General features: G+C 39.2%; 1 protein-coding gene across 3 annotated transcripts in view; it reads left to right on the forward strand.

Moving 5' to 3' along the window:
* Positions 1-16,687, forward strand: part of ATE1 (arginyltransferase 1) — an 84,749-nt gene that overhangs the window by 56,316 nt on the left and 11,746 nt on the right. For all 3 annotated transcript variants that reach the window (XM_082764560.1, XM_082764558.1, XM_082764559.1), the window contains exon 11: positions 7,023-7,143. In XM_082764560.1, the coding sequence (XP_082620686.1) occupies positions 7,023-7,143 (121 nt within the window). The remainder of the gene's footprint in view (positions 1-7,022; positions 7,144-16,687) is intronic.

The following is a 16,687-nucleotide window of genomic DNA, read 5'->3' on the forward strand; positions in this document are numbered from 1 at the left end:
AAGAACATGAGCAATAAAAGACTGACAACGTATCTTTAACTTATCTTTTTACAAGTATGCATTTATATATGTGATTGGGAGATGCTAAAAGTATAGTTTTTAGTCATGTAATTTCTCAACACACAGGTTGCGCAAGCCTAATCAATGGCTTTGTTTCAGATATAGTGAAGTTAGCCATTTTAATGTAGTTGCTCCAATATAAGGGCCTTATTTCAGATAGAGCGGCCCAGATGCTAGCTATGGAGGGCTGCACCACAGGCCCAGGCCTCCTGAGCACGCCGATTGCTAATAATTGTGGCTTCTTTAAAAGCTATCTCATTGATTAATATGGTGGTGTTGGAGAGGCTAATGGGATCTGTTTAATATTTGAGTATGGCCGTAGATACACGCTATCTAATGCAGCACTTCACTAGCTTCTCAGGCTGGCCTGCTATAGCCGTTGTGTGTCGATGTGCAGCGGTTCGCGGCTTGGGCCTTGTCACAAAGACATCCACAGCTCCCTCAGCTTCTTGTACACAGCAGGTGGAGGGAAGGATAGCACCGGCATATAAAAGAAGTCAGGAGAGCTGGATAGAGTCAGTGACTGAAGGGGAAAAAAAATCTGTCCCAAATCTTCCCCTTTTTCCTCTACGGAAAGCAGTCGTTTCTCTAGCAGTCCATGACCCTCTTCAGAGACCTTCTGGCTATTTGCCAGTATCAAAAGCAAGCTAGGGAGTGTTAAATGTTTCAGGTTATTTTTGTGACAGAGGACAAGGCAAAAGCAGCTATGTGTACGCTGAGTTACGAAGATAAGAAAATCCAATTTGCAAGATTCCTAGAAATAACGTTTTAGGAAAGCAAAGAAATTACAATATTTTTTGAAACTATCTTGAACAGGGGAATAAAAGTACTCCTTTAGTTGTGCTTCTGTGCAGACCACCTTAGGCAAATACAGTGTGGAGGTTTACCTTAAGTCTGAGTGAAATTTAAGATAATTTTAATTTCATTCAATTTTTGTGGTGTATTAGAAGGACGCAGACAATTAAAGCCCAAAACCCAGCTTGATAGCTGTATGAATCTGAGCTCTCTTTTGGTCTTTTATCTTAATCTGTTTTACACTTAACCTTCCTCATATATTTTATTTACTCAAGGGACATCATGAAAACCTCTTGAAACATGGAAAATGTTTATATAAATGAGTGAAGAACAGTTAAGTGTGAATAGGCTATCAATATTTGTAAGCAATGATTTGTTTTTTACTAGCTGTAGGAAAAAATTACCATAGCTATTTTCTGTTTGGAAACAGTTTATCATTAGTTATTTTTTGCTAATGCTTTGTGTTAAACTGGGAAATAAACAGAAAAGAGCTGAAAGTTGGCAATGATACCATTGCTTTGGTCAGTCAGTTTAAAGACAGCTGGGTCATATTTAACATTGAAATAGGGAAAAGAAAAAAAAAAAGGCGATGTCATAGCAAATTAGCTAATCTAAGTAATTGTTGGTTTGAATTTCTATTTGAAATACAACTTGAAATGTTTACATTTCAGCTACAGGAAGCCAAACAATGTAGAAGGTGAGCATTTCCTCTATGGGTTTCTATGTAAGAGATGCGTTAGGAAGCATGTCACTAGAAGAATGAGAATCAGCACATCTTTTTGAATAGGAAAGAATAATTCCCTTACACTTCATTTTAGAATTAGTGTAAGTTTTATAGGCTACAAAATCAATTTTGGTTATTATGAATGACGTCCTTTGCTTATCAAAGAATAATGCACTGTAATCTTCAAAGGTGGCTAAGCTCCCAGGAGTGTAACACTTGGGTCCTAAAAGTTCTGATTGCATAATTATTTCAAAGCTTGCAGTTTGGATCAAATCAGCTCATCTGATTCTGTTACTGGAGTGTCAGGGAAGCGTTTGCACGTGCAATCGTAGATTTCATTTTGGTTAAAACCAAATTGTTACTTATCCATAGAGTTATCCACAAACTATACATTTGCTGATTTAACTCCTTTTTGATGCATGCTAAAGAACAGAGTGGTGACTATGAGGTTGGAGAGAGCTGTGCAGGTTGCTCTTTTTTGTTGTTTGTTTGTTTTTGGTTTGTTTTCTTCATAAGTCTTTCATGCCTACCTTTACACACATGGGATGCCCAGGAGTGACTGCTGAGGGCTGGAAGCACAACTGGCTTCAGATGTCCAGCTCTTCATCCCTGCTGGCTCCGGCACAGCCCAGACACAGCCTGTGAAAACACAGAGGTTAGAGTTACTCACAAAGTGCTCTCCTGGGGATCGAGAAAGTCCAGTTCTGTTTGTGCAATGAAATCAGGGAGCAAGGGTCTGCTGTCGTGCTTTGCTGATGGGATTCCGGCGGGGTTGTCTTTCAGCGAAAAGACCGAATTTAATAAACCTACAGCCCGACTCACCCTTTCTCATGTTGTGCTGCACAGCTCTAACGGATTGCTGTTGATAATTTGGAATTATTTTGTTTATGTAGTCTGAGAGCTTCTTTTTCAGCAGCTGACTGGAAATTGAGATGAAGGCAGTCTTAATTTACTTTTAATAAAAGATCAATGGGTTTATTGTGGAAAAAATAGAATACAGATGTAAACTGCATTTGATAAAAGAATTAAATGTGTGTTTAACCTTCCCTTCTTGTTTTTTCAATGCTACTGGTGCTTGACCTTTTTTTGTTTTTGAGACTATTCTCTTTCTTGGTAGTTTTACATTTTAAGTTTTACTCAGACTACAAAAACAAACTCTGCTGATGTTTTTCATCTCAAATGCTTACCAAATCCCTCAGATTTTACAAAATATTTAAAAAGTAATCTCCAGACTTAAGTCTCATTAAAACCTTTGCCCTTCCTGTGGGACAAAAGTTCAGAAGAAGATTTTGATTTGGAAACTGTAAAACAAAAAATATCATGGTGTGAAGTATTAATTTAGACTTGGCAGCCGTGCTGTAAAATTTATTTCCAGAAGTTTTGAATTAAAATGGAGCATATCTAGTAGTATGAGGGAAAGCACCTAAAGTTTTCTTCTTTCATAAGAGTGCTGCAAATATCAGTGAAAATAGTTTTAGAGCTGTTTTTATTAAATAGCCTGTCATATATATATATATATATATTGCAATGAGTTGACTTGGTAGAAGAAACCACATACTCAGGATTTCCTTAACCATACTACTTTTTAGTACTGCTTTTTAATGAAACCATTTGATTGGTCCTTATAAAGATGCATTTTTTTTCTGTTGTTTTTCTTTACACCTTTATTTTACCTTGTGCTCTCCTGCTTCTTGAGCAATGTTGTCTGGGTGTTATCCCTTTGTGGCCTTTTTCCCATGTTTCAAATGAGACAGAGCAAAATTAGAAAGAGGTCAGAATGACTAGGTGACTAAATGTATGGAGCAGCATATGTCAGAGGAATGAGTAATGAATTTAGGTCCCTACTGACCTGTACGTCTGTAAAATCATGCATGGCATGTTGATAAGGCAATGGTTTTCACTTATTCGTGCCACAGTGGTGGTGATCATCATCAAGGGGAACTGCAGCTTGCAGGTGGAAGTAAATAGCAGCAATTCAGGGTTGTTAAATGGCTGGCAAAACGCATTGTTACTGAAGTTACCTGGTTATGAAAGTATCTGTTTCACATATTGTTGGAGGTCAAGAGAGTATTGGCAAAGTAATGCTACCATCTTGTGTTACTGTTTTGTTCTTCCCTGAGTATTTTCTATTCACCGCTGTCAGAGGGAGGGTTTTTGACTATTTTACAAATGCCTGGTGTGCTCTGTAGGGGCTGTTTTTGGATATCCATGAGAATTTTAAACAGCATCAAAAACAGCGAAATGTTAGGTAAGTATATTTTATTTCCAGAAACACTTCAAAATAGTACGTTGTCCATCTTGTTGGATATTTCTCTACAAAGAATAGGTGAATGGGAAAAAATGTAGAGTTGTATATTGGCAGAGTGCATTTCATCAGCAGCTTGTAGTGGATTTAAGAAGCTGAACCACGAGAGAAGTGCTTAGGGATGGCCTGTAAGACGATCCTTTCTGTTGAAAATCTTGTAGATAAGAATTCCCAAGATGATCTGGGCAATATAAACAGTGCTACTGTGCAAGGGATTTTATATTGTGAGATAAACGCAAAATGTTTTCAGTTGTGGGCTAAAGCACTTCTGAAATGGACGCTAATTCAATCTGAGGCCAAAGAGTAATGATTTTCGAAAATAGTTTTGCAGATCTTATGAAGTTCTTCTACTGTGATAAATAGCTCTGCAATTGGTCATCCCCTTTCCAGTGTCGGTTTATGTTGGGTGTGTGCTACACATTGGTAGTTTTAAGAATAAGATGCAATATAAATAGTACTCTTACAGTCAGTTTCTGTTGACAGTGTAATCATAGGAGTCAATAATGAAATATGAACGTGTCCCTTTTTCTTGAAGTACAAGTACTCCTGTACGTGACGGATAATCTGGCTGGACTCTCACATTCAGGTATTTCACAGTCCAGGAGTAAGGGGATGAAAAAAAAGAGATGGATTCATAGTCATTTATTTTCATGTTGAGCCTTAACATCTTCAAAGAAGAAAATAAATTTGAAATAAGCACTTACAGGACAAAAAAGAAAAAAAAAAAAAAAAAAAAAGAGGAGCAAGAACCTTAGAAATTATTGCATTTGATTTAGCAGTTTCTGTGGATTCCCTTTTTAATTATGTCAATATAGAGACTTCCCCAACACTTGATTGGGATATTCACCCTTGTGTGTGTCTGGGTTCCCACTTCCTCTGCTGGATGATTCATGGGATGTGGGTTCAACCAGTAGAGTAAATAAGGTACAAAAAAAAAAAAAAAAAAGCGGAAGGATATTGAAGAGCATCAATGGAAACCTCAGAACTATTTACTCCTCTTTCCATCCTCAGTAGGGAATTATCTCCAAATAAAAACTGAATCTACGTTCATGGATTGGATAATCCTTTTTCCCATTCCTCCTTTGCTCAGTGCTAACGAAGCTTTTTGTTACAGCCAATCCAGGCATGCTGCAATGCAGTTAGTTTTACACATCGTATTTGTGACAGAAAATGATGCTGTAGAAGTGGGAAATATAGACTGGGGGTATGATTGTGCACCTGTGGGATTCACAGATGGGGTGTCATTTAGGAAATCCACAAGTAATTGTGTTTAATGTTGTAATATCTGACTGAAAAGGCTTATCTTTCCCCAATCCTTAATTTGTTTCACCTGAGTAATGGTGACTAAACGTGTTCGTAGGCATTGCATTCCCATTCCTTTCAAGGGTTTCTGTTTCGGGGGCACAGCACCTCAAAGTGGCGTGTGCCAGCCAGATCCCTTCTCTGGTTTAGAGAACTTTTGGATGCCTTGAGGCTTCGGCTTGTGCGTGGAGCCAGAGGAATTTTGTTTTAACTTCATGTGGAAATTCGAAGCAAACGGATCACAGAGGAGTGGTTGGTGACTGGAGAGAAGGGGTCGCTCCGGGTGAGTTAGCCTGAGCTTGTGCTGAAGAAAAGGGATGAAACAGAGTGTCCAAGCATTCGTGAGGACCCACCAGGGATCTGACAGGGTTCAACATAGAGCTTCCCCCCCAACCCATACAGGCAGTTGTGATTTCTATCAGACATAATACTTCTTACTCGGCAATTTAAAGTTGATGGGATAATGACAAAAAGTTCATTCTCTTACTGTAAATAGCGTCGAGAGTCGGACAGGCAGAGAACAAAAAGCAGCTGGAATCTCTGTAAACATTCACAAATGCTGCTCCTGATTCTCCAAAGTGACATGTTGTTGCGTAAGCGTATGTATAAAAGGATTGCAGAGCTTGTGGACACCACATTTTAAAGCACAACTTTATCACCAGACTGGGCACAGGCTTTGTATCAGCTCCTGCTCAAACACCGGTCAGCTGCACTCTAGACCGCTCTGCCTTGTTCATGGGTGTTGAAAAAAAATCATCTGCTTCTCTTTAGTACTTGGCAAAGATTCAAACTGCTCCTATGAAGATCATCATCCTCATTACCTATTTAAAGTCATTGAAATGAAGAACTCTTAATTGCATCAAGTGCAGTGTGACTTAAGATAACCTCCAGTATTTTTCAACTGTTGCTTCAAGACCTGCATAACTGAAATCCTCAGATATTTGCATCCTATCGACTGTATATCTGTTTTTAAGTTGATATCTGTAGTGAATTTCCATTTTAAAAATTAATTAAATATTTCCACCATATGGCCGTGGAGGTTGAGAGGGAATGGATTAAATGAGTAATTGGTCAAAGATAGGTTTTTGACTTAAGTTATAGGGCAATGAGTAATCTTATTTTAAATCAGCCAAAGATCTGATTAGAGGAGGTCATTGTTGCTGAGGTGGTGATTTTCTGTATAGCAGAAGGGGAAAAAAACATTGCTGTTTAGTTTCTGGGAATGTCTGTAAAGAATACCTGTTTAATAAATCAACAAAAATGGTAGAATTTCACTAATCATTATCTGTAATCTCTTCCAGAAAAAATTCTATGAATTAAAAGGAAAACATTGCTATTTAAGGGGCAGTGAACAAAATGCTCCATCACTAGTGTAGCATAAATAGCATCCTGCTTACTGTGAAATGTTCTTTTTCTGTTAGGAAGGTGGTTTTTTTTCTGTTACTCACTAGAATAAAGAACATTTGCAGCAAGCTGCTTTTTGAGGTGCCGAGTTTTCTAGTGTCAGCACCGGTTCAACAGGACTCTAGAGGATAACTTTAAATACAGTTTCAGTAAGCAAAGCCAACATTTCTCAATTTCATCTTGGACACTGTAAAATGTATTATCTTAATTTTACATTTCTTTTCAGGCACCAAGGTTAAGTTTGTATTCCTGAGTTTATGCAGAAATTACTAAAGGATAAGCCTGTGTTTACACTGAGGCTGTTTCTGACTCGTTTTGCTTAGATTAGGTTAAAACTATTCCTTGTTCAAAGGAAAATCTGGAAACTTGTAGCCAGGATGTCCTTGTGCCATTGATATGACTACTAATCTTCTTTCCTTTTCTCCTTTCTAGGGTCAGTACAGGCCCTCTGACTTGTTGTGCCCGGAGACGTACGTCTGGACGCCCATCGAGCAATGTCTCCCCCTGCTCGAGCTTTCCAAATACTCTCGTTTCAACCAGGATGCAAAAGCAGGTAAGTTCACAAGTAATGATAAATAAATTGCCTGTCTCGTTTTTGCAATGTGTTGGTATCATCTGCTGCTGAAACGTTATAGAAATGTTATATTTAAAGGGAAAAAACAGTCTGAAATTCACAACTCCTTCTGCAAGCATTAACAAATAGGTAGTTTTGTCTTTGAACATAATCAATACAATTTTTAAGTCCATTCTGTTTTACAGATTGTATGTAGTTCAGGATTGACGTATGTTGGTGTTTTTCAGGAAATTGTTATTTGGTGTGTGAACAAAAATGATCAAATAATTATTCCTTCCTTAGATTCTAGCCTGATGAAGGTACAAAGAAAGGAAGTTAGAACCAGTACAGGAAGGTGAAAGGGCTGGAGGACCTTAAAGGCATCAGGTGCTTTTGTGAAGAAACAAACTGCCGAATTTAGTTTAACAATCTGTCTGAGATTTGGAAGAACGCAACAAACAGTAGAAACACCTTAAGCGTCTTGAATTAGATGGGACGTAATTTTTATATTCTGTAGCAGAGTTACTTAGTGATTTGCCAGCATAGAACAGTGAAAAATATTACAAAAGTCAGGTCAGATGCACTGCTACAGATACTGGTTTAAAAGTTCTAGTAGCAGGATTTATGCCAGGTGTCCTGTACAAATAGATAATGTTCCTCAGTGACTGTACAGGTAGCCATGTGGTGTGGGAAATAGCCTAGGGAATGCGCTTGGGTGCGCTTCAAAAAGACCATTTATCAGCGTGGGAAAAGCTGGTACGTCATGTCCTCATCAGCTAGAATTGTCATTAGATTGGTGAGAGGAAATAAAAAGAAAATTAGAGGTAGGAGGAAGAAGGGAAGTGGTTATGGAGGGCAGTGGTGGTGTTAAAGTTATTCTCGTTATGCTGGAGGAAAAGAAGTGCATTCATTGGAGCCCAGGAGTGACAATAAGACTACTGTGTTTGAAGGTGTTAACCCCATACAAGCGAAGGGGCGTCATCATCTTCTTGATTCTGTGAAATTCCTGTGGGATCCCACACATTCAGAAACGGCAGGATATAAAACTCTGCATCATTATCAGCACAAAATGTCTCACTCCAGACACTACTGGAGCTGTGACTTACGTCCTGTGGTTTAAGGAAATTGAAACATAGCTACATGTTGAAGTGTGCAAGACCTGCTGAGAGCTTATAGCCATTTGAGGTTTCAAGAGTTGCTGGTTCTAAGGAAGCTATTTCTCAACAGGAAAATCAGTTTCCTTCTTATTTCTTTACTCTCTACAATAGTCAGCAATATGAGTTTAATTAAGTTACTGCCAATTACAAAAACAGCAATAGAAATGATGATGTGCTTTATTCCTCGTGAATAGCTTTCTATAATGCAGCCTATAATTACGTCAGTTAAGTAGGTCGTGATTTATCGGCAGTGGGACTTCCTATTTAGAAACTCAGGGCAGTAACCAGATCCAGTAAACAACTGGGAGAAATGGTGTGACTTGTGTTGTTGTCTGGGGCAATAAAACAGCCAGTGGAAATGGTCATCTTTTAATGTGATCTGCAATGTCAGAAAATTCTTGAAACACGACCTCGTGCTAGTTTGTTCAGCAAGTTTGGCAGTTTTCAAACTCCTTTTCCCTCCCTTGAAAAAAAGTTACCTAATAAATTTACCAATTGCAGGTTGTGAAAGTGCATTATGTTGACAAAAAGTAGTGAAAATTTTCTAAAGCACCAGAAAATATTCATCAGCATTTACAGAGGATTCTGCCTGTTCTGCATTATGTCAGTTATGCAGTTGTCCTGTGCTTGAACATTTTCAAAGGGTTTTAGAGTGTATTGTTTTCCACCCCCTTCTCCTCTGACGTCTAATACTTTTGTTAACTGCTGGAGAATGAAGAAGAGAGAGATGAACTAAACAAAGTTCTTAACTCTTTATACTACAGAGATAAGTCTAAAAAAGTGTCTAACATTAAATAACCAAATAAAGCAACTGCAGACACTGTAATAATTTTTTTTTTTCATGTTACTATTTAGGGTGGCAAATCATGGGTGCCTGATGGCTGAAATAGATCCAACTCTTTACTTCTGGCCAGTGTAATGAGATTCAACCTTACTTAACCTCAGAACACTGCAGTCGTACAGAGAAAACGATGAGTTCTTGTGCCAGCAAGCTCTCAGATTTAATATTTAAACAAACTATGCTGGTAGTCATTTTATGTGCAGTTCATAACATGTATTAAAAAACATCAGTGACTTTAGGGAGAAAAAAAATGCATAGCAATGCTCCAACAGCATTCATGGGTAAAAGGTCACATTTGTCAAATATTCTTGCTTTTGTAATATTGGCAGAACTGGTAATTTACATGTCTTAAACAGATCAGATTTTTCATTTCTTTTGTCTGCTGAGTTTGAAAAATTCAGGAGACCTGGCATCATCTGATAAATGACAGAGGTTTGCTGAGGTTCTGATGTGTTTATCATTAAGCAGCTACCGGTCCCTTACTTACAAATAAACCAGCAGTTAGTGAGGTGGGGTAGTGACAGAGAGTTTGGATAGTGATGAGTTCCAAAAATCGAGATTATGCTAAACTGCATTTTCTTGAAGTGGTTATATGGGTCCTTCTCTTTATGGTAAGGACTGAACGTATATGAAATGAATCTGTAAATGCAAACTGAGTTATGCTGAAGATAAAAGAACTGAATTAAAAGATTGCTCTGCAGAAAAGTACTCGTCAGTGACTTGGACAGTATTTCACAACCGATGTCCAAAACTCAGCCACATGATAGCATGCTGCTAAAGTATTCTTGGCCATGGTCAGTCTTTCACACTAGTCAACTGCCTCCTTGCAAAACAGGTCTTCATCGGTTTACTTTGTTGTTCCTTTCACTAGCAGTTATGTCTATGAAGCAAATACAGTTTGAAAAGAATTATAAATAATTTACTTGATATCTCAGCATAGTTTTATCCTTCTGACTTCTATCTTTCTGATTCCAACCCACTGGCATCTTTTTTTTCTAACTTTTTTTTTTTTTTTTTTTTAACCCAAGTGAAAAAGCTATGCTTGACCTGGGTCACAAGGCATGGCCTTGCTTGGAGCAGAAGCTTTGAGTAGTGCTGATCAAAGGGGATTTTAATGTGTTTTGTTTTGTTTTTATCTTGACAGGTTTGTTTGCTGAAGCTAATAATTGGCAAAGCTAATATGTACCTGTTCAACTTACTGTACATCTAATAGCAGAATGAAATTAAAATGTGTATCAAATACTTTAATTAAAATTCAAGTCATTTCTCTAGTGTTGATACTTACATGATCAAGATCAAGATGTACATAGACTACTCTGTGTTGTCTGTACAAATTCATAGAGAGAAGATGCTTTCTGCTCTAGAGAGTATAGTCTAACATGAAATACAAAGGATACTAAAAGATGGTATTAGGAAATGGAGAAACAACTCTAATTGGTGTGGTAGATTAATCAAGCATCAACAGCCTAAGCTACATGATATTTTTGTAAATGCTATGAGGAAGAAGAGTTTCGAGGAGGGATCTAGGGAAATATATTAGTTATCTTCTGGAGTTTGTGGAGAAATCTCTCCCAGCATGAGAGCTGTGGGAGAAATGAAGCAGGGAGTATGGGGAGATGCAAAGGAGCTTCCTTTGAGAAGAGAGAATCTGAGGTACCAGGTCCTGCAGTCAGTCAAAGGCAGAACTTACATCACCAGCTGTTGATGACTGAACACGTGAGGTTGAAACAGACTGTTGAAAAATATTTTCCTCTTCTTCAAAAGTACATCTTTCCCACATATTGTAGCTACTAACTCCATTTTTTTTTTTACAGATTTACAGCATTGTTATTCTGCTGCACATAATAAGCTAGAGCAGTAGAAGACAAACAACATTCCAAGCATTTAATAACTTCTGAATCCTCTTGATTATGCATCTTAACTCTCAGTTTCTTGCAAAAAACATTATTAATTTTATTGTAAATAAAACCTAGAATTCCTACCCAGAAGTCTGCAGGGTTGGGCGGTTGTGCAGAAGTGTATTTATTTTCAATATGTATTTGGATACATAATGCTTTCACTAGAAAAATAATCTCTTGCAACTATTTCAATAACCCTGATTTTTCTAGTGCGATGTTTTTCAAAACACTCGATGTACAGCTTAGATGCCTTTCTTTCCTAATAAGAAGGGCTTATTTCAAACATGTTTTGCATTTGTTGCATCTGTGAACACAAACATTTTGGTCATTTCTCATCAAGCACAGAGGGCTGTTCAATTTGAAGATATATTTAGAAGTACATTGTGTTTGCGTGATGTTGTTCTTCCTCCTCCTCCCGCTCTTGGAGGCAAAGCCACGATCACATACTTGTACCCACAGGATGCTGTACCCATGGGCTGCCGGCTGGGCACTTCTGGTGTTTGGGGTCGCTGGCGAGGCAATTTATTGGTGTAGTGTCACGTCTTCAACGCTGGTCAGACAAACCCATTCAGATGACAGCACACATTAATGTCTGCGAGGGTAGGGTAGTGCAGATTAATGTGTACGAGGATCAACGCGCTGAAGTTCTTGGGATCACGGAAATGTAGCCACAGAAATATCACAGATGGAAAGCCTTAAACAAATTGTTTAGAACTGTGCAATCATCTGATTTCGGGGGAAGTTGCTGGTCTGCTCTAAAACAATTGCTGTTTGTCAGCCTTTAAAGCTGTGGGGTTGTGTACTTTGGAGAGGTCTGAGAGCATTTCAGTAAATTCTATTAGATCATTAAATTCTGTTAGATCGTTAATTAGTCTAAAGAACTAACTCGCCACTATCTTATCACAGCTGTAGGTAGTGAATGTGAATTCTGTAACCAAGAAGAAGAAGGACACGTGAATATCAAATTATCAATTATTTGTAGCAGCTCCTCTGAATGAGACAAGTTTATCTGTTTCTAATGAGTTTATAAACAACTGAAGTCATCAAACACATATTTCTAAATCCAGTGCAATCCTTGAGCATACAAGATACTTAAACAATGCAGACAGTGCCAATAAGGTGTAGCCAGGCAAATTTTTTTCACTCTTTTTTTATTATGTTTGGATTCAATTGAAATGACTGGCATGGGATTTTGGTCTAATATGCAAAAATACACTCAAGTCCTTCTGTAATAAAAAGGTAACGTTATTAACTTCATTAATTTGTGGGTCCTAAACAGCTGGCTCTGCAGCTCTGAAAATGTTTCAGGAACATTTGCACGCAGAGAGCACGGCACGAATTGGCCTGGGGAGGTTAGAGAGGATCAGCAGAGCTGAAATGGATTATCACAACGCAATCAATTGCAAAGAAGGAAAGGTCTTTAAAATGGGATTTAATGTACAGTCACGATACGGAGCCCGTTTTGTGTTGTTTTAGCAACTCTCAAACTTTGCTAAATATTTGTTTTACAGTTTGCATTCAGTGATCTGCTCAATGTATCTGCCCCTGACACAGTGCATGCAGCAGAGTCAAGCAGGCACCTCGGGAAGCAGCGGCATCTGGCTTCTTGTGCAATTCATGAAACACAGAGGTTGTGCTGAAAAATTCCCCAAAATAAGTTTTAATCCAAAATTACCGGCAGGGAGATTGTGTAATGAAGAGAGAGATTTTAAAATGATGTAATTTTCTGAGGACTTTGCTTGAAAAGTAGATGCATGCTGGCATATTTCTCCACTGCTCAGAACCAACGTGTTTGATGGTTGCTTGCTCAAGATGCCCTTTCCTGCTCAGGGTTTGCTATTTTACTGTTGTAACATTTGGTTCTCTAGCAGAATGATTCTGCTCTTGTCTGTGACTGGACCCAGGACTGAGCTTATTCAGAGGGGATGTGGGGAAGGCAAGGATGCCGAGCCTTGTAGGCATCATTTTCCCTTCTCAGAAGGCGTTAGAAACACAAGAGCAGAAGTTAAAAATGAAATAAAACGGGGCTCGGTAGACGGATCGTGCGGATTTATTTCAAGCAGAGGATAACCAGCATATGGGGTTAGTTTCAAAATGTGATAAAAGTTAAAAAGCTGTAATTAGGCCCAGATAGGGAGCAGCTGTGGCAGGGACACCACAGGCATGTGCTGCAGCCCGGCTCGCCGCACGCCACCGGCCACGCCAGCCAGCCTCTTCCAGGGTCAGACCTCGTGTAACGCTCCCCGGTGCCTCCCAGCGTGTTTACTCATGCTCTGGTAACATCACCCCGACGTAGCATATGGAGCTTTAGGCAACATAATTGATTCCATGTTTTAATTAATTTAGCCGGTAAATTGATTGCTGTAATCTGATTTACTTGGCTGATAAGCTACTGCCAGTTGCTGCAGTTTTGCCCGTTTCATGGAAAAGCTTGCATTTGTAATTTTCAGCTTGACTTTTTTTTTTTTTTTTTTTTTAATTTTTTTTAACTCATTCTCAAATAGCAACCTTAGTAAGGACTTTGCCCTTTGTTTGAAAAATTCTCTTCCCGCTCCCTGCCATTTTCACTTCAATGCAGTTCAGCTATTTCAATAAATAGTTTTTAACTAACTCTTACGCCCTTACAAAAATTTGCCTGTTTCCATCCTGTTGTTTGGAGCTGCAACTCCTGAAAGCATAATCCTGTAAGTCTTTGTCTTTTGTACTGTCTCTTATTCCTCTGCTTCTGCTATCAGTGCAAGCCTGCAGCTCACTGCTGCATTTTGTTGTGAGGCTCAAAGTGTCATTAAAACCCATGAGTGAGAGTCAAGGGGAGCCTGGTTGAAAGTGTTGGGTGCTGCAGCTGGAAGGGAAACCTTCTTGTGGCAGTCTCAACTCCTCATTGGTTTCCCTTCACTATCAGCTGGCTCAGGGGCAGCCCCGTGGGAGGGCTTTGCTTCAGAAAAAGAAATAAAGCTGCCAAAATGTTTTATTCTTGCTTAAACGTGATGAAAATAAGTAGATGGAAATGTTTACAAAATAGACTGGGGGAATAAAAAGCATACAGGATGGCTAAAATTCCCTTTATTTTAATTAATTTAAGATTTCTAACTCAGCCACATAAAAAGTTTTTAACTCTACTGAAGCAAAGTTATAATTCAGAGTTGTGACGGTGAAGTTACAAAGTGTGGTTTCTGGATTTTATTGTGCAATGCAAAATGATTCGGTAAGATATGAAATGAAGCAACAGCTCTGTCTCTCTTGTTAGCCCTTGTAAAATTGATTTGACATTAACAATGAAGTCTAAAACACTTATGTCGTAAGTGTAAGCCAGCTTTGCCGTGCTTGGAAGCTGCAGAAATGCAGATATTTGGAAGGACAGTCATGACTTGCCCTCCCTCGCACGGGCAGTAAGGTCACTCTGTCCTTTTAGGCACTGTTCGTGCTACAAACCTTAGACTGCTTAGCATTGTTTTGTGGTTAGAAAATCACTGCGTACAGCGGGGTTGAGTATTTGGCAGTTTTTGGTAAATCTTACCGAGTTAGAAGGTATTTTAGTGAAAGTGCATTTTCATTTCAAATGTTATGTTGTGTTTCTGCTTTTAAAAACTGCAGTAACTTGAAAGATGTTTTCTTACGCAAAGTAAGTTCAGGAAATGGACAGAATAATCTGCTCTCTTTGAAACATCGGTGTACTCACTAGTTTTACAATGCTACCAGACTTAGTAACAAGCTGAGCATTCTGCATTTGTCCAGGAAAAGTGCCTGTTGATGTTTGTCATAAGGAATGATGGAATATTTCATCCACCCCTAATGTAAAGTGTGTACGTAGCAGTTGGTTTCCATCCCTCATTTTTCTGGTCAGGATTCATCCCTAACTGAGTATTCTCGAGCTTTAGTTCACAGACACAGAGGCATGATAAGGCTCTCCCAGCAGCACCCGAGTTACTTGCTGTGATATTCTTGAGTTTGACAGCTACCTTGCCTAAGCAAACTGGAAAGATACCTATGCAGCTTTAGTTCCCTAATAGCAAGGAAAATAAAGAAAAAGCAGTTTCCAAGGACTGGTTTGGATTTTCGGTTCTGTCTCTAAAGAGAAACGAGCAGCTCCAAACACCGAGCTGTGCTCAGAGCCACTTGGGTGCTTTGAGGAACAGCCAAAGGCAGCTGATGGAGGTTCTGAGAGCCTGGTGCAGGATTAAGCTTGGTCCATCTCATCAGTGCTAACCCAGAGCACGTACACCTTCCCAGATCCCAGCCTGATCAGTCACGCATTAGGAATGCCTCCAGAGTCCAGCAGAAATGCGTTGAGGCATGAAGGAGCCTGGATCCCGCAGGCTCACAACGTCTGGGGAGGGCCACGCAGGGCCATGTGCCCGACGAGCATCTCACGGTGCTTGTTAGCTCAGGCTCCCGCCACGCAGCGGTGACGCTAATGCTTCCAGATTGGAGATAGGGTTGAATTACTGCTTTTAAAAGCTGGCTCTACCTACTAGTTCTGCTTCTGGTCTTTGTATGCATGGGGCGTTTCAACTGAACGCATAATTAAAGGTTGCCTGCAGGACCTCAACGTGTATTTAAAACAGGCAGAAGTAGAAAGGAAAGCATACCCAGAAAGGAAAGCATACCCAGGATGCAGTTAACATCCTTGTCAATTCACATTCTCGTTCCTCAGATCTGAAGCCATCAAGAATAGCATCGTGTCCAGAGATACAACTTCAGTAGACTTGATTAGTTCATTTTTGTCTTCTGGAGAAGCATCTAAAAGTGCAGTACTGTCTTGGCATACCGTCCATAAGATCTGACTATCTTGACTTTGGGAGCAAACTGCATGCTGTTCTTGGGTAGAAAGCTGTTCAGTGTCATTTAGCTAACATTTTCCCAAGGTACTGCTAGTTTCCTTTGCAGTGCATCCCTGAAAGGCAAGTCCTTGGAGAATCATCAGTATTGTTTAAATCTAGCCCTTTGGTAGCTGTTTCTCTGTTACAATACTTCAGGGTAATAAACCGAGGTAGATTAGAATAATCATATTGTGTGAGAGCTCCTCAGAAATAAACCTGGAAATGTATACTTCTTGTTTTATACGCATCTCTCTCAAATGTTTCCAGAACAGTGAGCTGTACTTGGATTTTAGTGTTGTTAATATCCCAATATACTCAAAGGATTGCATTTGCAGGTAGGCAGAAACCATTGCAGGTTGCTGTGAATTACGGCTGAAAACTAGCAGTACTGCTCTGAATTGCTGCGTTCACAGGAAATGTTTTCCATTGGCCCCCATTCATGTTTACTACTAGAATAATAAGAGTCAAAACACAATGAGTTATTGTTTCCGCATGGCACAGCGGGGTTAGCAGAGTTTGAATGCATTTGTCAAGCGATTAGTCTGCTTGCTTCTAAAAGTTGAATTGCAAATCATAAACCAGTTGTATGATTTCAGGCACAAAGCCCAGCGGCCTTTGTTTGTAAGATGTCTTTAAGATTTACCCTCAAAACTTCCTGTTTTTACCCATTCTAAGGCTCTGCTTCTGTCATCATTTTGTAAGGAATCATTGATAATATTTTGATCAGATGCATTTTGCCCCTTAGAAACATTCTCTTTTTGAACAGTGATTTCAGAAGTTCCTTTTTTTTTTTCTTGCTAGAGTAACTGAACAGCAAAGGGTTGGCTG

This window comes from Aythya marila, assembly GCF_965140915.1.
Source record: "Aythya marila genome assembly, chromosome: 7".
NCBI lineage: Eukaryota > Metazoa > Chordata > Aves > Anseriformes > Anatidae > Aythya > Aythya marila.